Source organism: Gracilinanus agilis, chromosome 1, assembly GCF_016433145.1.
Source record: "Gracilinanus agilis isolate LMUSP501 chromosome 1, AgileGrace, whole genome shotgun sequence".
NCBI classification, from domain to species: Eukaryota; Metazoa; Chordata; class Mammalia; order Didelphimorphia; family Didelphidae; genus Gracilinanus; species Gracilinanus agilis.
Window position 1 is genome coordinate 99,688,022 of NC_058130.1, and position 23,170 is coordinate 99,711,191.

At 40.1% G+C, this 23,170-nt stretch overlaps 1 protein-coding gene across 5 annotated transcripts in view; it reads left to right on the forward strand.

The window, feature by feature from the left end:
* CARD19 (caspase recruitment domain family member 19) overlaps positions 1 to 20,440 on the forward strand; it is a 56,043-nt gene extending 35,603 nt beyond the window's left edge. For 2 of the 5 annotated variants that reach the window (XM_044683632.1, XM_044683683.1), the window contains exons 3-7: positions 7,927 to 8,080; positions 15,965 to 16,024; positions 16,901 to 16,972; positions 18,515 to 18,565; positions 20,063 to 20,440. In XM_044683632.1, the coding sequence (XP_044539567.1) occupies positions 7,927 to 8,080; positions 15,965 to 16,024; positions 16,901 to 16,972; positions 18,515 to 18,565; positions 20,063 to 20,178 (453 nt within the window). In that variant the 3' untranslated portion in view covers positions 20,179 to 20,440. The remainder of the gene's footprint in view (positions 1 to 7,926; positions 8,081 to 15,964; positions 16,025 to 16,900; positions 16,973 to 18,514; positions 18,566 to 20,062) is intronic. The other 3 variants (XM_044683790.1, XM_044683736.1, XM_044683846.1) reach the window with 3 other exon arrangements.
* Positions 20,441 to 23,170: the final 2,730 nt, after the last annotated feature.

Genomic DNA, 23,170 nt, shown 5'->3' on the forward strand with positions numbered 1-23,170 from the left:
AAATCTAAACCTTCTCAACATAGCATCACATGGAACAAATGAGAACTTGTTTTATTTTGTGATTATTTTGTTAAATCATATAATTGTATTGATATTTTTAGTTTTTCTTTCACCTACTGTATCCTTCTACTTGCCTTCCCTTATAATAAAAAGGTTTTAAAAGGAAGGGGGGGAAAGTTCAGCAAAACAAACAACATATCAAAAAAGGCTGATACATATGTAGAGTTCCTGGTCCCCCCCCCACTTCTGCAAGAAACTGGGGCCAACTTTGGTCAATGAAAATGTCACAGGATTCATTTTCAGTTGTTTGGTTTTCTGGGAAAGGCAGGTGATACAACAATAGATTTCAATACTTTTTTAGAAGTGCTTTTCTAGCCATATATAAGGATATGAAAAAATGCTCTAAATCACTACTGATTAGAGAAATGCAAACCAAACAATTCTGAGACATCATCTCATACTCATCAGATTGGCTAAAATGACAATAGGGCAAAATGACAAATGTTGGAAAGGATATGGAAAAATGGAGACACTAATACACTGTTGGTGGAGCTGTGAACTGATCCAACCCTTTTGGAGAGTGATTTGGAATTACATCCAGAGAGTTATAAAATGACATATACCCTTAGATCCAGCAATACTATTGCTGAGTCTGTTTCCAAGGAGATGAGGGAAAAGGGAAAGAACCTATATGTATTCCAAAATATTCACAGCAGCTCTCTTTGTAATGGCAAAGATTTGGAAATTGAGGGAATGCCCATCATTTGGGAAATGGTCAAACAAATTATGGTATACAATTGTAATAGAATACTTATTGTGCCATAAGAAATGATGAGGCCAGTTTAAAAAAAAAAACCATGGAAAGAACTACATTGAGTAACGACTAGTAAAATGAATAGAACCAAGAGAATATCACGCACAGCTACAGAATTGATATTGGAAGAATAAATTGAGAATATTACCTTCAGAGAAAGAACTGAAAGATGGAAACATGAAAGACTTAATTTTTATGAACAAGTCTTTCTCCCAAATGATACCTTCTGTGATGGAGGGAGGATGAGGAGGGGTTGGGACACTTGTGGATAAATTCTATTTAAAACAAACAAACAAAATGTTTTTCTACCAGCAACCTTGTGTGGATGATGTAGAAGTAAAACTTCTGTTTTACAGACAGGGAGGTACGGGGAAGTTATGTTCACATTCAAAAAGCTGGTAGGTGAGAGAACTGTCACTTCACTCCCAGCTAATGACTTCCATTCTAGTACTCTTTCCACAGTGACCCAGGGCTCATTTCCCTCATGAGCAATGTTTACAGCCCAGTTCTTCTTAATTTTTTTGGCATTCCCTCTCTAGAGTTTGATGAGTTCCCCTCTGATTCTCTAAGAAGGTAGAAGATAGACTAAGCATTGCTCTACTTTCTGAATCGTTCTGTGTGTCCCACTTCTGTCTCTCCAGCTGCTAGACCTTTGCCCTTCTTTGCTCTTACTCTCTGCCTGAGGAGGAAAGCAGCCACAACCTCTCTTCCCACCCTGGCAGGAAACCTGTCTGACCCAACATTTTGCTGGGCCCCCAGGAGTTAAAGATCAGACTTGTTAATCTGATTTCTCTCTTCAGTACTTAGCAACTAATTGGTTTCTATTGGAAACCATTCCAATTAAGGAGATTTAAAGTGACAGTGATGTTTATAACTGGATAGAAACTGAACTGAAAATTACTGGTTTCGTTTATTTCTGGTCCAAACCTATGACTTCAGTGGTGCAGGTCTGTAGGAAATTCCTGGTGAGGAGGTTCCCTAAAGCAGTGCAGATTGCCAATATTTCTGCAATTTAGAGTCTTGGAGAGTTGCCTAGAGGCATTGAAAGGTTGAATGACTTTAGTCTAGCATCACAAAACCAGTACAGGTTGGAAGTAAGACTTCTACCCAAGTCTTCCTAACTCTTGAGTTTGCTACCCAAGATTCTATGCTTTCTTTCTTATTATTAGGCTATTATAAAAGGCTATGTTACACACCCATAAATTGGTAAAGATGACAAAAGATGAAAATAGTCAATGATGGAGAGACTGTGGAAAGATGGGTATGTTGTACTGTTGTTGGTATTGTGCAGTGGTCCAGTTATTTTGGAAAGCAATTTGGAATTATGCTAAGAAAATGACTAAAAGGTCTATATCCTTTGACCCTGAGATTCCACTGCTATGTATATAGCCCAAAGAGGTGAATGACAAAAAGGTCCCATCCACACCAAAATATTTTTGGTGATACTTTTTTCCTTTTAACCCCTTCCTTCCATCTCATAATAGAAACTAGGTATCAGTTCTGAGTCAGAAGAGTGGTAAAGGTTAAGCACCTGGGATTAAGTGACTTGCCCAAAATCACACAGCTAGAAAGTTTTGGAAGTCAAATTTGAGCTCAGGACCTCCCCTCCAGACCTGGCTCTCAATTCACTGAGCCACCTCGCTGACCCTAGTGATACTTTTTGTAGTTGCTTATAACTGAAAACAAAGTAGATGCCCATTATTTGGGGAATAGCTAAAAAAGTTACAATTTATAAATGTAATGGAACATTATTTTTCTGTATGAAATGTTAAAAAAGAAGTATGGGAAGACTTATCAGAACTGATACAAAGTAGAATCAGAAAAACAATATCCACGAAGACTACAATAATGTAAGTGAAATGAACAATAATACAAAACAATTAAAATTGATTATGATGAAGTTATAATGAGTAAGATTAACCCCAAAGAAGAGAAAAAGAGTTAGTTCTTTCCCATATTTGGAGGAGTGGAAGAGTCTATGAGTACAGAATATCACATATAATGTTGAAATAGGTTACTTAAGATGGTTAGTTGTTTTTGTTGTTGTTTTTTTTTAACTCTTACCTTCCATCTCAGAATTGATACTAAGTATTATTTCTAAGACAGAAAAATGGTAGAGGCTAGGCAATTGGGATTAAGTGATTTGCCCTGGGTCACATAGCTAGGAAGTATCTGAAGTCAAATTTGAAAGCAAGACATCCCATCTCCAGGCGTGGCCCTCTATCCACTGAAGCTATCTAGCTCCCCAAAATTAAACTTTTTGCCCCCTTTTAAAATTCTTTATTTTAAGCAATAGTTCTCTGAACATGAAGTAGTGGACATACAGAAAGCTATAGATAATATAAAAACAAAAAAGCAATAATCAGTTGACTCACTAGGAAGAAGATATCCTTTGGGTTAGGGAGAGACAAGTATTATTATGTTTGTTTCAGGAGAGAGCGGTACAGCTAATCAGAATAATAATTCTTATTTTATAGCAATTACAGGTATACAAACTATTCATTTATTTGTTTGTTTGTTTTATTTTAAACCCTTAACCTCTGTGTATTGGCTCATAGATGGAAGAGTGGTAAGGGTGGACAATTGGGGTCAAGTGACTTGCCCAGGGTCACACAGCTGGGAAGTGTCTGAGGCTAGATTTGAACCTAGGACCTCTCTAGGCCTGACTCTCAATCCACTGAGCTACCCAGCTGCCCTTATACAAACAATTGATGTGGCATGGAGGACAATTTTTTGGTAGCAAGGATTGAGAGATGGGGATGGGTCCAAAACTGTGATTTCATCAGTGTGTTAATGTGGATAGTCTCTCCTCTAGTGGATAATGTGTCTGTAACTTAGTCTTAGAGAGTTGACCAGAGCATCAAGAGATTAAGAGACTTGTCCCTTAAATAATATATGTTTACATGTATATATATTCATGTAGTAACCTTAGATAAGTCATTCAGGCAGAATCAAAGTTTTTGAGGGTAGAAGTGTTGTTTTTTTTTTTGTCTTTGTACCTTCAGGGTCTTACACACAGCAGATGCTTAATAAATATTTTTTAATGAAATTAAAAGCAAAAATAAAGAGACTTGCCCCCTGTCATACAGACAATATGGGTCAGCAGCAATTTTTGAAGCCAGGTCTACCTGACTCCACTCTAGGTTTGACAGTCCTATATTACTGATGGAGGAAGCAGATTTATAATAGTTAAGTGACTTATTTGTCCAACCTAATTTTTTTGGTGGGGTTCTTGAACTGTAAGTTTGTTGCTATGAGAAATTACTAGTGTAAGAACTTCTTCTATTGATCTAGGTCAGGAAAGAGTACCTTCTAGGTATAAAGATTTTTCTGGAGCACTAAGAGTTTATGTGAGTTACTCATAGTAACACAGCTAACAAGTGCTGGAGGTTAGATTTCTCAACCCCTCTTAATTCTAGTGCCTTCCCTCTGTTAATTATTTCCTATTTATCCTACCTATAGCTTATTTATATATGTTTGTTTACATGCTGTCTCTCCTGTTAGATTGTGAGCTTCTCGAAGGTAGGGATTGTCTTTTTGCCTCTTTCTCTATTCAGTGCTTAGCACAGTGCCTGGCATGTAGAAAGTACTTAATAAATATTGATTGATTGATTGATTGATTGGCTTAATCTCAGGTTGTCAGGGCTCCAAGCCTGACCTATCTTCTAAATTAGGCTGCTTCTCATCCAAGTTCACATAGTTCTTTTTTTTTTTTTTAAACCTTAACTTCTGTGTATTGGCTCATAGGTAGAGGTAAGGGTGGGCAATGGGGCGGTCAAGTGACTTGCCCAGGGTCACACAGCTGGGAAGTGTCTGAGGCCGGCTTCATAGTTCTTAAATATCAAAGATAGGATTTCAACTCTTGTCTTCTAACTCTACCCTGAGTGAATTTTTTTCAAACCTCTTACCTTCCATCTTAGAATCAATACTATATTTTGGTTCCAAGGCAGAAGAGTGGTAAGACTAGGCAATTGAAGTTAAGTGACTTGCCCAGGGTCACACAGCCAGGAAGTGTCTGAGGCTAGAATTGAACCTAGGACCTCCCATCTCTAGGCTTGACTCTCAATCCACTGAGCTACCCAGTTGCCCCCTACACAATGGATTTCTAAAAGTTACTTTAATGAGCCAATGACAGAAGTGATGATAGTGGACTCCTGGTCAATGATGGGGTTGATAAGCCAGTGATCTTTGAACTATTTTCTCTGAGACCCCAGGTCCCCCAGGTAGCCCTTTGACCTCTTGATAGTAAAGTATGGCCATGGCAGCCGTATTTAATTTGTGTCTTGTTCTTCATCCCAAGCTTGATTCTTATGATTCTGTTGCTAAAGCAAGACCTGAGTGTTTCCAGTGCTTGAAAAATAACCTTTAACAAATGAATTCCAAGAGTAGGCTATTCAAACTTCCTACTTCTCCTTTGACTCATAGCGGCCACACACTGGGTAGTTAATAGCACTATTATCCAGGCTATTCACCTAGCAAATAAGAAAGTTTTGCTGCCACTCTGAGGAATTAGGATCTTGGATGAAGATCCTTGGATTTTTCCTTAGGAAAAAAATGGTTCTTTAATTGCACTGCCCTTTCACCAACCATCAAGCTTGTATCTAATCTAATAAACATTTATTAATCACCTGCCATGTGCCAGGCACTGTGCTAAGCTCTAGGAATACAATTAATAAAGACAAACTCTGCAGTCAAGGAGCTTACAATCTAATAGTGAAAGACAACATGCAAAAGGAAGCAGGTAAGCAGATGTGGGGCAGGGGAAAGAGACATGGGGATCTCGTTTCTTAGAACTGAAACCAGGCAGAACAACAGATGCAAAGTGGGGTGAACTGACAGTCCAGTTTCTGCCTTCTATAAAAGAAAGCATTAGGAGGAGTTTGGTACTCTGCCCTCCAAACAGAGAGAGAGGAGACTGAGGGAAGTGCTGTTATTCAGCTTGATGAGTCTCTTGGTGGTAAGATTAGAGGGGATGAGATTATCCTGGAAGGGGCATCTTCTTAAGTGGGAGTTGAAACTAGGGTAGAGGAGCAGATGCAAAGTGTCAACCACTATCCTTTGTGCTGAGGATAGAAAGACAGAATGTTTACATTCAATCCAGGGAGATAATGGATATGATATCTAAAAGCATTTGCAAAATGTGTACAAAATAAAATAATTTCAGAAGGGAGACACTTGCAGATAATAGGCCAAGAGGAGAATCAAGAAAGGAAGAGCTTTGAGAAACCTAGAGATTCTAAGATCCATAGGAAAAGAGAGAGTGCATTCCAGGCATGGGAGATAGCCTGTCGTAAGGCATGAGGATGGAAAATGGAATGCTGTGCGTGAGGAACAGCAAAAGGAACAGTTTGGCTAGACAACAGAGTGTGGGAAAGGGTGTAATGCAACAATAAGCTTGGATAGTGAGATTGGAGTCAGGTTGTAAATGGCTTTCAGATGAATTTTCATTTTATCCTGGAGATAATAGGGAGCCCTTTGAGTTAACTGACCAAGGAGGTGAGCAGTACTTAGGTGAAGAGGAATCATTTATAGGCAAACAAATGCCAGCCCTGGAATCACAGGTTTCAAAACCAGAAGGCACCTAAGAGATCACCTAGTCTAATGCTCTCACTTTATAGATGAGAAAACAAAGGCCCAGAGATGCAAAAAGCAGTAATGGGGTGATAAATGCTTAAAAACTAGCTCTTGGGAGAGGGGGGAAATTTACACATAACATTTTTAAACCCTTTCCTTCTCTCTTAGAATCAATACTAATTATTGGTTCCCAGGCAGAAAAGCAGTAAGGGCTAGGCACTTGGGGTTAAGTGACTTGCCCAGGGTCATACAGCTAGGAAGAGTCTGAGGTCAGATTTGAACCCAGAGCCTCCCATCTCCAGGCTGGTGCTCTATAGCCATGTAGCTGCCCCTCACACTTTAAAATTTTAATTTGCATTATTAACATTTTCTCCATTACTTTCTTAAGTCTAGACAATTAGGAAAAGAATAAATCAAATCTTGATTTATAGTCTTGGCCAATTTCCAAGGTATAAAGGATCACACTGAAAATCTGGCAAAAATTAACAGTATCAGCCAGTTCTAGTACACCTAAGTCAGTGACTCATCCAAATTCACACAGGCAGCAAACGTCAGAATGATGAGGATTTGAACTCTGGTCCTTTACTCCAAATAGAGCATTCTTTCTACCACACCAGAATCAGAAGTCTTAGACTTGCCCTAACTCTAACAGTCACTTGGTATATGATGGAAGACATATTACTTCACCATGCTGGACCTCATTCTCTCATTCCTTAATATGATAAAATGATTAAACCTACCTCTTAGGATTGTTCTGAGCAAAACATTCTATAAATCTCAAAGCACCATAGAAATGTGAGTTGCTGTTAATAATTTGATACTTTGGTGCCTCTGTAGTGTCCTCAATGTGGGCATTCTCTCCAGCCATAACCTAGTCATCCCTATCCATCTTGTGTGATACTTATCCATGTATCATCATCATCATTATCATTTAGCATTTATAGAGTACTTCAACGTTTGCAAATCACTTTAAAAATATCATCCCATTTTATCCTCCCAACAATTCTGGGAGACAGCTGCTATTATTATTCCTGTTTTACAGATGAGGAAACTGAGGCATACAATGGTGAAGTGACTTGCCCAGGATTTTTTGTTGTTCAGACATTTTTCAGTCATGTCTGACTCTTCATGATCCCATTTGGGGGGTTTTCTTAGCAAAGATACTGGAATGGTTTGCCATTTCCTTCTCTAGCTCATTTTACAGATGAGGAAACTGAGGTAAACAGGGTTAAATGACTTGCCCAGAGTTACACAGCTAGTAAATGTCTGAGACCAGATTTGAACTCAGAAAGGGGAACCCTCCTGACTCCTGGCTAGTACCCTATCCCTTCCTGGCCAGGTACTCTAACCATTGTACCACCTAGCTGCCCAGAATTACACAGCTAGTTAAGCTCCTGAAGCTAGTTTTGTGCTCGGATCTTTTGACTTCAAGATTCTATAGAGAGAACCATGTGATGTATATTATGTTGATTCTGGTTTCATTGTGAATGTAGGTTTTGAATTAAGCCTCTATCCTAATCATTCTTTCTGACTTTCAGTTCCGGAACCCCAAAACATCTCTCCGCATACGTTTATCCGACCTCCTGACCCACCTACAGAGGAAAGGTGAAAGAGACTGCCAAGAATTCTACAGGGCTCTGTACATCAATGCCCAACATCTGTACGGCAGCCTGCCAAGCAGGAAGGCCATGAGTAAGTCTAAGCCATGAGAGCTGTACTGAAGTTGAATTTAGCTGCTACCATGTTTCAAACATTTGCATTTAGCTTAAGAACTATATGTAGTTTTTTTTAACCTGTTTACTTGCCGTTGTTGCAAATCCACTTATTTTTTAGATGTCAACGCAGCCAAAAGAGATATTTCTTTTGACTTGACCTGCTTGCCCTGTTGCTCTCCTGTGGATGCTTTGTATAGAAGCCATCTGTCTTCTCCACAGTGCTTCTGGGAGGGATAGATGTGGGAGCCGCATTGGAGGAAATTCTAGGTTTGGAACAAGCTAAGAGAATTCAGGTCGTTTGGAGTTCAGTATCTGAATTGACTGATGAGAATCAGGAACTGGGAGGTATTAGGTCTGTGCTTTGGGGTCTTAGGGTACTTAATTTAACATTGGCCCATGTTACTCTGAAGGGCCTGTCTAGTTTCCTTTTTAATGTCGAGAATTTCTTTTCAGTTAATTCTGGGTAGAATTTAATGACATAAAGGAAACATCTGGGTTGCTCTTTACATGTAAAAATACCATAAGGAAACAGACAACCTGGTATACTATATATAGTATGCTATATATAAACACAAACATGCACATATACACAAATGGATGGGAGATCTAGCAGTATAAAAACACTTCCTTGGCTCTGCAATTATAGTATCCCTGATCTAAAAGGGGCCTGAGAGATCCCTGAGCTGTGTCCCTTCCTAAATAAGAATCCTACCTACAGCATTTCTAACATAGTTATCTATTCTCTTCCTAACATAGTTATCTATTCAACGTCTTGGCGATGTTAGTAGTGATGGAGCATTCACTGCTTCATCAGGTCGTCCTTTCCACTGCTGGACAAATGTCATTTCCTTCATTCAAACCAAAAGGATCTTCGTTCTTCTTTCCCAAGCCAGACACAGTACTGTCATTCTACTCCTTCTGACCCATGATGGTGCTTCAGGCATTGGGAGAAAACAGCGAATGCTCTCAAGAGCCTCTTTTCCTCTAAACTAAAAACATCCTTAGATCCTTCATCTGACATGATTTCTAGTTCCCTGCTTTGGATTATTAAAGTCCTTCCCCAGGCAGTTAGGTGGCTCAGCAAATAGAGTGCCAGACCTGGAGATCCTGGGTTCAAATTTGGTCTCAGACACTGCCTAGCTATGTGGCCCTGGGCAAGTCGCTTAATCCCAGTTGCCTAGCTCTTACTGTTCTTCTGCCTTGGAACCAATATTTAATATCTGTTCTAAGATGGAAGGCAAGAGTTTGGTTTTTTTAAGTCCTTCCTAAAATACAGAGCTTAGAAATGAATATGTGGTATGACTAGCCTAACTCGTAGTTAAACCCATTGCTTCCCTTGTTCCAACGTCTTTGCTGTCTTGAGTTAGTAGCATTTAAATAGCTCTTTAAGGTTTGCAAAGCACTTTACAAATATTCATTTGGTCCTCAGAACAATTCTGGGTGATAGGTGCTATTCTTATCCCCTTTTCACAGATGAGGAAACTGAGGCAGGTAGAAGTTAAATGACTTGCTCAGGGTCACACGGCTACAAATCTTCTAAGGCTGGATTTGAACTCAGATCTTTCTGACTCTAGTAGGCCCAGCACTCTGTCTACTGAACCACCTCATTGTTCAGCTACAAATCCAAAAAGGGTCCCTTCAGCACTGTGTTCGACAGCACATATCTCACAACAGTGTGAATATAGTCCCAGGGCCAATGAGACGTGACTACATCAGCATAATTATATTCCTGGAATATATCACTGAGACAACCCGTGTCACTGCTTTTGTGTGAAGCGTAGTGTGTAGCCAATGAAGCTGTTTTTCAGGTTCTTCACCTACAGCTGATAGAGCAGAGATCTGTAGATAACCACTCAAACCATTGGTTATTTCAGTACATGGTGGATCAGAAGAGGATTGGGAGAGCCTACCTGGTCCAAACTCACTTTAGAAACAGAGAAATTGGTGCCCAGAGGAATTAAGTGACTTGCCCACAGTCACATGGGTAATAAGGGAGAGAACTGGGATTCAGGCTATGCTTTGGGACCAGGTCTTCTGGCTCCAAATGCAGTCATCTTTCCACTTCACTGTTTCCCTTTTTTTTTTTTTTTTTAATTTTTATCTTTTAAGAGAAAAGTACATTTGCTTCAAATAGAATGAACAGTAGACAATGAGGGTTCGGTTCCACAGAAAGCACTCTTACCTCTCTTTTCTCAGACAACCTCCTGCACCGGGAGGGTGTGAGACCTTACATTCCATCTTACTTCTTTTCCCCTAGTGTTATTAATTTAAGAAATGAGCTTTGGAAAGGAGATAGGAGAGCCTTCGTACACTGGGGCTCTAAGAACTGATGAGGCCTCAACTGATCCACTCGGGTCATTCCAAGCAATGCCCAAGCTGGTAACAGAATGTGATTTGGTTCCTTTTCACTGTAAACACAACTTATCTCACTTTACTTCAGGGATAAGTACAGGGACTGGACCTGTGATTTCACTGGTGTAAGGAATCCCTGGATGAAGAAACTCCCCCCTACCAATACAGGCTGGCCCTTTCTTTGCAATTTTTTCTTAAAGGGTGACCAGAGCTCCCTCTCAGATCACTTGATAGACATTTTTTCTCCCTTTTTACAGGCAATGAAACTGAAGAGATGTAGGCTGGGGGAACAATTATGGAGGACTTTAAATGCTGGGCTAAGGAGTTCAGACTTTAGGTTATAAGCAACAAGGAGATATTTAATATTTTTGAGCAGGAGAATGATATGATTAAAGTGGTGCTATAGGGAAGGTAATGATGTTTTTTGTGAAAGATAAATTATATAGGGAGAAATCGAATGCAAGGAGACCAGTTTAGGACCTGTTAAAGTAAGCCAAGTGTAAAACAATGAGTCTGAGATATCCTGTTGATGGTAGGAGTAGAAAATATGAAACTAGTGGCAGAGAAATGGCAAATGATTTGGTGACTGGACATGGTGGATGAGGGGAAGGATGAGTCAAAGGTGACCGAGATTCTAAGACTGAGAAAGAAGGGGAAATAGTGATGCCATTAATAGAAATGAGGAAGTAGGAAAGAGGAGTAAAGATTTGAGGGAAGAAATAGACGTTCTTTCTTAGATGTGTAACCTTAGAAATGTGGATTAAGCTGGTGGAAATAGGAGACTGGAGCTCAATAGGGAGATCAGGCCTAGACATACAATTGGAAGAGTCATCTGCATGTTTGGGTGATATGAAATAATCAAATGAAATAACAGATTTTGTAGGACACTTTGTAGATCTGGGGTGCAGTGGAAAAATAGCTAGCCCGAGAATCAGAAGACATGAGTTCAAATGCAGCATCAGATACCTACAGTATGACCCTGCATATATCATTTAGTCTCTGCCTCAGTTTCCTTAACTGTGAAATGGAAATAATAATGGCACCTCTCTCCCAGGGTGGTTGTAAAGATAAAATGACATATTCATAAAGTGCTTTGCAAAACTTAAAGAGCTGTAAATACTAGCTGTCATGATTATCATTGTGGTTATTAGGCTAGATGGAATGGTGGAAACCATTCAGGATTTGTTATCAGTATTGGCTCTGTTGCTTACTCCCTTTATGCTCTCAGAAGGCCTCTGGTCCTCTGTTTTGGCTTCCATAAAATGAAGGAATTGGACAAGATGATCCCTAAGATCTCTTCTCTTCCCTTAAAACCCTTAGTCTCATTCAGAGCTCATTTCAGGTGCCCCCTTCTGAGGGAAACCTTTTCTATTCCTCCCTAGTTATTAATACTCCCTTCCTCCCTGAATTATCTTGCATTTACTTCTCCAGGTAAATGTTGTCGCACCCCTGGCAGAACACAAGTTACTTCAGCAAGAACTGATAAGATCATAGGTTGAAAACTAGAAAGGCCCTTAGAAGCCATTGAGTCCAACTCTCTCATTTTACCAATGAAGACACTGAGGCACAGAGATTAAATGACTTGCCTAGGGTCACACAGCTAAGAAGCATCTGAGAACCCATCCATGGCACCATGCTGCCTCTCATTTTGCCTTTATATCCCCAGGCCCTTGCACATGTAGTAGGCACTTAATGCTTGTTGAATTGATATTTAGCTCTAGATTTTATGATTCTTTGTTATGTTTATACTGTTTTAGTTTTCATTATTTCTGAGAGTCTATCTACTTTGCATGATAATTGAAGCTAGAGAAGGATATCTGAGCACTGAGTCTAAGTTTATGGATAAAGAAGATCCGGGTTCAATCTGGAACCAAAGGTTGGGCCTTGTATAGATTACTCTGGTATGAAGATACCTTGGGTGGGGAGGGGGGAAGGCAAATACATTTTATTTTATGCCTGACTGACTTAGCATATATTATGCTGAAAAGAGGCTTTATGGAGAGAATAAGAAATGTGATGACATTGGCCTCAAGAAGAGAAACCTTTTCTCTCCTCCCCAGTAGAGAACTTTGGACCCCCGAAATTACCTGAGCTCTACTTCTAATTGGAAAGCTAGTTTGAGTTGCTTATAGCTCTCAGCATATTAAGCATGTCAGAGAAAGAACGTTCCTTTTTTTCATTTTGCTCATTACAAAAAGGGGAGAACCTTACAATTAAAACTTTTACCTTCATATTTTATTAGCATGAACGCTTTTTTCATTTGTGAACTGGGACAATTATTTTTAAAGGCTTTCTAATTAGAAGTCAATTAAGAAGAAAATTGAAGTTAAAAGTGATGAATTTTAATTGATGATATACAGTGTAAGGTTCCTATAGCCTTAAAAAAGAAAAAAAAAATGTTACCTTATGTCTTAGAATTAATAGTATATATTAGTTCCAAGCAGCAGAAGAGTGGTAAGGGCTAGGCACTCAGGGCTAAGTGACTTGCCCAGGGTGACACAGCTAGGAAGTATCTGAGGCCATATCTAAACCCAGGATCTCCCATCTCTAGACCTGGCTTTCAATCCACTGAGCCACTCAGCTGCTCCCTGCTACAGCCTTTTGCTAGCATTTTAAAGTGATTAAACATTTCTTAATTGAGGATCATAAAATTGTTTTTGGGGTTTTGTGTGTGTGTGTGTGTTTTGTTTGTTTTTTTGGTGAGGCCAAGTCACACTTTAGTCCCATTCTTTAATTACATGAGCTGCAGAAGGAGAAAGTGACTCTTTTCTCTCCTCAGATCCCATTTTCACCTCTTGGGTGTATATATGTTGGGGGGGGGCGGGGATAGTCCTAGGCCCATTTGGTGAATTAGCCCTTTTAATTTTCCCCAATTGGCCAGCTGTTAGGAACAGAGACAATCTTTTGATGGTAAAATGTATTTTAAAACAATACAAAATCTCACAAATATTTCAAATAATGTCGGTGTGCCTCAGGATTCATTCTAGTATGACTTGTGAGAGGATCAAGGGGTTATATTTATCCACTGCAAGTCTTTGATCAGTTTCATTTGGGGAAATATTGCTCCCTGGGGGAGTTTTCACTTTTCCATGTAAGAAAGAGCTTCAAAGCCTGTATCAGCTATAGTGCCTTGAATGTCGCTGCAGAGCTAGGCTCAGGGTGGAGTCACGGGAACATGCCTGTTGTTGGAAGATTTGAGAGGTATCACATCTGCCTCCTTTGAAATACCTGGTACTGGGAGCCTCCTTATTTGGGCTCTCTGCCCTGTAGGGGCTTGGGACTGGCTTGCCTTTTGTCCAAGAGAGAAAAAAAGAAGCCTTATCTCTTCTCTGGATTCTGTACCCCACCAGGGCCCATGTTCATACCCTGTTCAAACAGAGAACCTCTTAAACAGGGTCAGTGTCTTCTGGAGGGGACTGACTACAACCTTTTGGCCCCATTGGTGAAGGACTGGAGAGGGGAGAGAATTGGTAGTCTGTATCCTCCTGTGATGGATGAACCTGGAGAGCGGTTGGCTTATTCGAGGTCTATAAGTCCATAGGTCAAAGAATTAGTTTCCTCAGTGGATTAAGACCAATGAAACCAACCAGAAATCTTTTGCCAATAATGCCACAATCAAACCACAAGCATTTATTTAAAACCTCCTACGTTCCGGGAACTGTGCTAAGAGCTGGAGATACCAATACCAAAACAGGTGTTGTGGTTTCAGGTCCCAATTTCCTGCCTGAGAGATGAGGAACCCACCATTGTTCGGAATGAAGCGCCCTAGCCTTCTGTCAAAGCGACAGTCTCATACTCAGAAAGCCTTCCGAGATGCTACAGCGTACAGTCGATTTTGTGGTAGGGAATTATTTGACATGTGCTTTCTGTAAAGCATTTCTACCCATAACTTCCCATTGGAAAATGTGCCAAAAGCGGATTCCAAAACTTTTGGACAGTTAACTTCTCCAGAAAACACTTTGGACAGAATCCAGGTGTAGCTACAATAGAATGTAGAGAGTTTTATAGGTATTCTAAGCAAACAGTGTGGTTGTTCTGATATTATCTGGCCACGCCCCACCTTAAAATAGGCAATTTTTATTGTTCATTTGTTCAGTCATGTCCAACTTTTCCAACTCCATTTGGGGTTTTCTTGGCAAAGATACCAGAGTGGTTTGTCATTTCCTTCTCAAACTCATTTTACAAATAAGGAAACTGAGGTAAGCAGGGTTAGATGACTTGTCCAGGGTCAAACAGTTAGTAAGTATCCATGGCTGGATTTGAACTCAAGAAGATGAATCTTCCTGGCTCCAGGACTAGTACTCTACCTACTGTGCTACCTAGCTGCCCAGGATGGGCAAAACTAATCACTATACAATTCTGTTTGCTAATACGTCTTTTATAATTCTGATTTTGACTTAGGAGGCCCAAGCTGTACAGACTACTTTGTTTCCTAGTCTGAGGCTCAGGATTATATTTGCTTGTGATGAACCACAGTTATAGCTGAAGTAACAATGATCTGTCCATCGGCTCTCTAGCCCATGATCTGGACTCTGAATATTAGAGACAAGGTGTCAAAATGCTTACTTGCTCTAGTGCATTCGATTGTTTTTCCACTTCATTTCTGATGAACATGCTTCCTGTTATTTCAGAGTGTTAGAACCTATAGAATGTAAGCTTCTTGAGGGCAGGGACTATTTTATTTTTGTATATGTATTACCTTCAAATAGCATAGTGCTTTATACCTTTTTTTGATCCAGCCTGGAATTTCATCTCTGTGGTAGATTCCCAGGGTGGAAACAGACCTCTAAATTTCCTCTCAATTTACAAATGCAGCATCTTGTCTTAAAGAGTTGGCTCAGAGGCATGAAGAAGTTGGGTCATGGTCACAGTTGTAGCCAGACAGGATTTGAGGCGGGATTTGAGCCCAGGTCTTCCAGACTCCATCCCTTGTACCATTTTGCTTCTCATCTTGCACACAGTAGGGACTTAATAAATGTTTTGAAAATTGAATTTTAGCATAATTTTCATTGAAGAAGAGTCCTTAATTTCTAAATCTGAGGAATACAGCAGAAAGGAAAATTCCAGGACTCAACTTTCTTAGAATAATAGACAAGACTTTAAAAAAAAAGAGATCTTTATTTTCTCAATTACATGTAATAACAGATTCCAGGCAAGTTTTCTGAAGTTATGTGATCCAAATTGTTTCCCTCTCTTCCATTCCTCCTCCCTCCTGAAGCTGATAAGCATTTTGATCTGGATTATACATGTGTTATCATGCAAAACTTAAGTAATAGACTTTCTACACACACACACACAAATACACACCAGTGTATCCTATTGTTGATGTATTTTTATTTTATTTTATTTTTTATGTATTTTTAAAATGAGACTTATTCATGTGATGTTTAATCTGCATTGGAAAAAGTAGTTCTTAATGATTTTCTTTCACTATTGCATAACTTGATACCAAAGTGTGTGTTTTGCTTCAAGTTCCAAACTAATGGTTGGTGTATTATTTTATTTCTAGAAACCTCAGATTCCACAGAACTAGACCCTGACAAGGAGAAATATAATCTAAATGACAGGGGTAAATAAAACTATCAGCCCCTTGGAGGGCATCCACTAAATTCTTCATCTCCATCTACCTCTCCATGTACTTTCTATAGTGCCAGTCACCATGGTGATGGGAAGCTGCTTCTTCTGGGTTTTGATTTATTCCTGAATAACAGGAAACTACATACTTTTTCACAACCATCTATATTCTTTGATTTTCCAGAAAACAAAGCTTTCTCCAAATGGATAAAATATATTCAAAATAGATACTGGGTGGACTTCCTGTGCCTTTTTGGAGGGTATAGAGTAAAACTAAATCAGAAGGTTAATTACCTTTTGGAAAAATTAATTCAATAGACCAGCTTATTTCTTTCCTCTCTCCTCTCAGCCCAGCCTCAAATGTGATCTCACATTTGCGTGTGAAATGGGCAGCTTCCTTCATTCATCTTGTGGGTTTGGAAGAGGAAGACTGGGAGAGGCAAGAAGGAGGAAGCTGTCTATACTCCACATGTCGCCCACTATCTTCCCCACTTTGGAATATTCTTGTCGTTTGGGTTTGGGTTTGTTCCTACTTTGCTTTTGCATTGCCTAAATAGAAGGGGCCAGATTTTCAGCCAGCTTCATTCTGGCCTTTAAATTTGTGCCCATCACTTTCCCACGCTGAACAATTTATGTTCTAAAGCTTGCATTTGTACCAGTCTTGTCTCTTCCTCCACTATGAATGTATTTTTCCCCACTAGAAATGCATGCATGTCTATGACTTCTGAGTCTCATTCTTTCTTGTGATTCAGTCCATACTGACCGTGTGTGATTCTCCATTTTGATTCTCTCTCTGTATAAGGAGAAGGCCAGTTCATGCCAGACTAATCCCAAATGACATCTTATTGATGCCTTTCTCTTTCCCTTTCAGGTCCCATGTTTTTTCTTGCTTGTTTCAGTGTGGCTGCAGGACTAGCCTTCTTGATTTATTACTGCTCCCCAGGTAAGATGGAATACTGCAATAAGTTTAAATTTCTCTCATATTTTATTATGAAACCTTAAAGTCCTGTGTGTAAAGATGAGGCACTGCTATATTACTGTGGCATCCATATGTACAAAATTTCACTATAAAGCTCACCCAAACAGACAGTGAGTCATGAAGACACAAAACAGATGGCCAGTTTGCAGGGATCTTGTGCTATCATCCTAGTAGTGAAAGAACCTTCTGGTTTTTCATGGGATTCACAGGACACAGAGGCAGTGCCAAAAGAGCCCCCTAGTCTAGACCTTTGCAGTAAGGCATAAAGGACAATCTATGCACTCGTCAAATGAAACCCTTAGAACAGTGACCCCACAACACTTGGGCTTTGCAATCTCCTCATCCTTTTAAATTCTAGTTTGTCAAGTCCCTCCTGTTTTCCTCATACCATATATAGTCCTCCCTATAGTTTCCTGACTCCCAAATAGTCACAGTCTCTGGAAAATGTGGCTCAAACCCACAGGCATGAAGGTAGGGACATCAAAAGGTCAGAAGATATCAGAATGGAAAGGTGACCTTCAGGACAAACACAGTCAAGCTTGTGATGGGCTCTAGCCTCCTTTATTGTTTAGTGCTGGGCCAGGGTCATCACTTCAATGGGAACTCACTCAAGAGAGCCGCTTGCAAAACAAACATGCACAAAACTAAAAATAGCCTTCATCTCATTTTCGGAGGTGAAATGAAATTTTGGCATGATTTAGATGAGTGAATCAGAGCTCGAGACCTGATGAGATGAAGCAATACTTTCCTCTTTCCCTAATGACATCTCTGTGCATTGCAGGGTTCACCAGGTATCTCTAGTACCACTGTGGGTGTTAGGTGTGTATGCAGATCCTGTAGGGAGGAGTGCTGACTTCTTTTTAAAACTTGAGAAAAAATAGTGCTCTCCTTTGCTTCTATTTCACCTTCAGTTCCAAATATCTCCCTTGTCCTTTTCCTCCCAAGAGAGACATCTCTTTTAACAAAGAATACAAAAGAAAACTGGCACAAAGTGGGGTGGGAAACAATTTAGTAAAACTAACCAGCCCGAAAACTAGTAAGATATTCTATGCAGTGTTCTCCACCCACAGTCCCTAAGCTTGATCATTCCAATCACACGGGAACATGTTTTCTTAATTGAACAGGCTAATCATGTGACTAGTGCCATCAATCTTTTTTTTTTTTTAACCCTTACTTTCCATCTTGGAATCAATACTGTGTATTGGCTCCAAGGCAGAAGAGTGGTAAGGGTAGGCAATGGGGGTCAAGTGACTTGCCCAGGGTCACACAGCTGGGAAGTGTCTGAAGTCAGATTTGAACCTAGGATCTCCCGTCTCTAGGCCTGGCTCTCAATCCTCTGAGTACCCAGCTGCCCCCTTGCCATCAATCTTTAAAGACAAGAAGCCAGGAACTGTACCCCTATATATAGAAGGGACACCTTCCCTTGGTGGAAAATTTGAACCAAACAATCACTGTGGTCCCTCCCAACTCTGATTCTGGGTCTCTCTAACTTGGTTTTCCTATCAGTCTGCAGGCAGCAAGTTTTGAAGCGCCTAGGACAGTGCCAAAGGCGTTCGAGTGAGTGAATAAATAAATGACTATCTTAAGTCACTAAAGGGGACAGAACAGAACAACATTTGTGGGTACCTTTCTAAAAAGACCCCCCAAAATGGACCAACAATGGGGGAGGGAAGGCATAGTTATTGAAATTGAATAAATGCATATATAAAAAATTAGTGGATGAAAGCGCCCTCCCAAATCCCACCCAGCACAACAGAAACCTCACTCTTGATGCATCTGATGGCTTGAAGTTTGCAACCCTCGACTGAGTAAGACAAGATTAGCTCATAGAGATGTACCATTGTAGATTCCTACCTTGGAACTCTGTCTGCCCTTTCCTGGTCTGATCAGGCATTATTTTGTATTCTAGCTATTTAAATATGTGTAAGTCTTCCTCTATCCCCACCAGCAGGAGCAGGGATCTTAGCTTATCTAAATTTGGGGCTTTACCTGGTGCTTAGAACTGTTAAGGTACTCATTAGTCACAAAGCGAAGGTTGGTAAACTGCATTGATTAGCTTCAATTAAGATGCTTGAATGTTGTAGTTGGATAATTTAGATAATTACTAATAATCATTTTGCTCCCTTCCGACTTTACAAAGCTCTCCTATAAGTCATGTTTCCTAGTAATTTACATTATGGAGGGATTCTCTAGCCATACTAGAAGTAAAGGAGCACCAGGGCTACACTATCTGCTCCATATCAAGGCTTCCCCGAGAATGGGACACTCTTAAGCATTGTTTCTGACTGAGTTGGATTAATGCCATTGGATAGCTTTTACCCATAAGAGATTTCTTTTCTTGAGTTTTTCTCAGTGCCTTATAAATCACTGGAAAACTTTTAGATGAGAATTTGGTAAACCCGGTGAGTGTTTCAACACATCACTTTCTATCTTCCAGGGGATTCCACCTGTGCTCAATGGGAGCCAAAGCTCTCCAATACGAGTAATGAAAAGCCTAAATTTGGAGGTAGTAAGAAGAGCTACTACAAGCTCCCCCTCAATGACTGGGAGATTCAAATGAGTTTAATGTTTCACTCTTTAGCTGCTCTTTCCCCATAATCCCAGGTTTCCTCTTCCCCCAAATTTACACCGGAACTAAGAGTAGTTTTCTTAATGCTTTTATTGTTGCAGCCAGTCTCTAGGAGGGGGAGACCCAGACTGTTTCCCTGTTTAGCCCATTCGAAGTGACTGCCTACCAACATGGGATGTACCTCATGTTTGATCACAAGAGACTTGGGATTGAGGCATGGGTGGGGGGTGTGGTACAATGAATCCTTGGCAAGTGGTAGTCATTCATCTGGAATAAGTGATGATTTTTGTTCAGGAGACAGAGATAAAAAGAACAGAGAGACAGAATATAATATACGCCTGATGGAAAATGACCATCATAATTGTTTAACAGACTTTTTCAGAGATTTCTCCCTTAGAGGCACCTTGAATAGAGGACATTTGGGAAGGTTTTTGCCCTTGACATGCTCTCTTTTGTTCTCTCCCTATTCCTGTCTTTTCTTTCAGATCCCAGAGTTTTCAGGGGAGCCAGAAGAGTGATAGGATTCTCTCCCATCATCATTGGGAAACACGTCAGTCATTATTTGTTAGCCTTCTTGGAAAAAAGCTTCAGAGAACCATGAACCAAATGTGCTTCTCTCCATCTTTTCTGTCTTCTCATCTCTTGCTCTCTGATGGAGTATATACATCTACACAGCATATACGAAGTTCCTATACCAAAGATTGCCTGGCCTGGCCTTGTTTCAGCAGTGACTGTATCATTGCGGGTGTATTCCAAGAGTCAGCCCTGTATTCCCTGCTTTGTTGGTGGGAGCAGATCATTTATTTTTTTAATTGCTTATTTTTAAATATTTATAACTTCAATAAAAATCACTTTTAACCCAAGCCTTAGAGTATATTTGACTATACCCAATACACAAAATTTTATATGTAAACGGGTCTTAGCTGTCTGTTTTATCATATGTTCTTCTTTCCCTTGAAGATGCTATAAAAGTTTCCTTAGGGTAAGTAAATGTTTCTTACAAGTATTTGCATGGATACTTCAAAGAAGTCCCAAGTGGACCATCTATGAAAGAACAACTGTCCTCCTTGAAATGATTTTCTTTCTTTCTATTTAAAAAAAAATACTTACCTTCTGTCTTAGAATTAATACTAAGTATCAGTTCCAAGGCAAAAGAGTGGTAAGAGCTAGGCAACAGGGGTTAAGTGATTTGCCCAGGGTCACACAGTCAGAAAGTATCTGATGCCAGATTTGAATCCAGGAACTCCAGGCTTGAATTTGGAGTCACAGAACCTGAGTTTAAACGTTGGCTTAAAAATTTTGAATGACTTTGGGCAAATCACTGAATCTTTATGGGTCATAGTTTCCTCATCTGGGAAATAAAAGGACTGAATTTACATCCCCTCTAAAAGCCTTTTTAGCTCTACACATAATTCCATGGTTTTTGCCTTTGAAAGTCTTCTCCGCTACAGAAACCAAAAGGATTTTTTTTAATCCTTATCTATTTTCTATTTTAAAATTGTGATTCCAAGACAGAAGTGAGTGGTAAGGGTTGAGCAATTGGGGTAAGTGACTTGTCCAGAGTCACATAGCTAGAAAGTAACTGAGGCCACATTTGAATTCAAGGCCTCTGGTCTCTAGGCCAGAGCCACCTAGCTGTCCCCAAACCAAATATTGTTAAAACTTAATACCCACAACTCTCACAACTCTCAACCAACTAAAATGTTTCCTTCAACACTCATTTTGTGAAAAGGGGGTAAAAGCTGAGAACACAAGCTGGTGGCAGAGACCTTGTATCTGGATAGGCTGATATCCATTGAACCTGCTCTCCAACTTCATTCACCCAGCCTTATTGAAGACCAAAGATCACTACCCTCCTAATGTGCAAACCAGAGTGTGAAAGTATTAATTTCCTCATTTTCTAGGTGAGACAAGAGAGGGCAAGTGATTTGTCAAAGTCACACTGCCACTGAGTCTTCAGAACACCAGATGCTACTGGCATTCACAATGAATCTCCCCAAGATACTCAGGCAGAAACAAAGGGTCCTCTCTGTGACGCTGCTGTCCTATTCAGTTGGGAAATAGGGCTACACCACGTCCATTCACAAGGGCTGAGACTGAAAAGGTGTTCCAGGAATGCTGGAATCAAATCTCAATAGTTCTTAAAACTCAAAAGACTATACAAAAAGCTCATTCAGGACACGGGTGGTCTCTGGTGATGTGGGGGAAGGAGGACGCTGGGTTTGAGATTGCATTTGGTCACTAACTTGATGACTTTGGCCAAATCCTTTCCCTTCTCTGGAACTCACCATCTTATTGTAAAATGGAAGAAAATAGAACTTTATCATCTTTTTGAGCTCTTTCAGTTTTGAAATCTTGGGACTTCTGCTTAAGAGAGGCAGGTTGGCTAGGCAGAACCCAGAGAACATTGTACACAATCATGGCAATATTGGACAATGATTATCTGTGAAAATTTAACTACTCTCAGCGATGCAATGACTTAGGATAATCCTGAAAGATTTATGATGGGGAATACCATTCACCTCTAAGAGAAAGAACTGTTGGGAGTCATCTTTCACATTAATGTATTTATCATTTTATTTGGGGGTTTGGGTTATGTATGAATTTTGTTTTTACAACAATGACCAATTTGGAAATGTGTTTTGCTTGACAATTAAAATAAAAAGTTTAAAAAGAGAGACAACTTGGCATAGAGAAAAGTCTTGGATTTGGAATCAGAGACCAGTTTGAATCACAACCCTGCTATTTGATAGCTGAATGACTATGGACAAATGACTTAACCTTTTTAGCCTTGAATTCCCTCATTTGTAAGCTGGGGATAATTTACATTACCTACATCCCAGCTGTTATGAAGACGACACTTTGTGAACCTTCCAGTGCTATTTTAACCTCCATCTACACCAGTGTCTGCTTCATCTGCTCACTGTTTTCCCCTTCATTTTTTTGTAGATGTGGAGGAAAGATGGAAGAAGTGGTGGAAAGATTCATGAGAAAAGTGATTAACTTATAAAATAAAGTTGGAGAGTCCTGAGAGGGTGCAAGCTCATTAAGAATTTTAAACCAGGGGGCAGCTGGGTGTCTCAGTGGATGGAGAGCCAGGTTTGGGGACAGAAGGTTCTAGGTTCAAATCTGGTCTCAGACACTTCCCAGCTGTGTGACCCTGCGCAAGTCTCTTGACTCCCATTACTTAGCCCTACCACCCTTCTGCCTTGGAACCAATACACAGTATAGATTCTAAGGTGAAAGATAAAGGTTAAAAAAAAAAAAAAGATTTTTAACCAAAAGGCAGCGTTTTACTACTTATGAGGATGTGCAATTCTGGGGAATGAGTTTACAGTGTACCCTCTGGAGTCTGTTACCTCCATCCCCCTTCGCACCCCATCTGTTTGACCGCAATATTGAACAATGCAGGCACCTGAGAGGCCCAGGAAAGAAGGTGTGGAGCCAAGCAGACACCCTTCCATGTTCCCGGTCTTTGGCGAGGTCTCTGGGTAAGATGGCACTGACCTCAGAGGCACCAGCATCAGCATGCAGATGCATTGGATCGCAGGTTTCAGCGGGCAATGGGCCAGAAAGTGAACGCTCCCCCAATA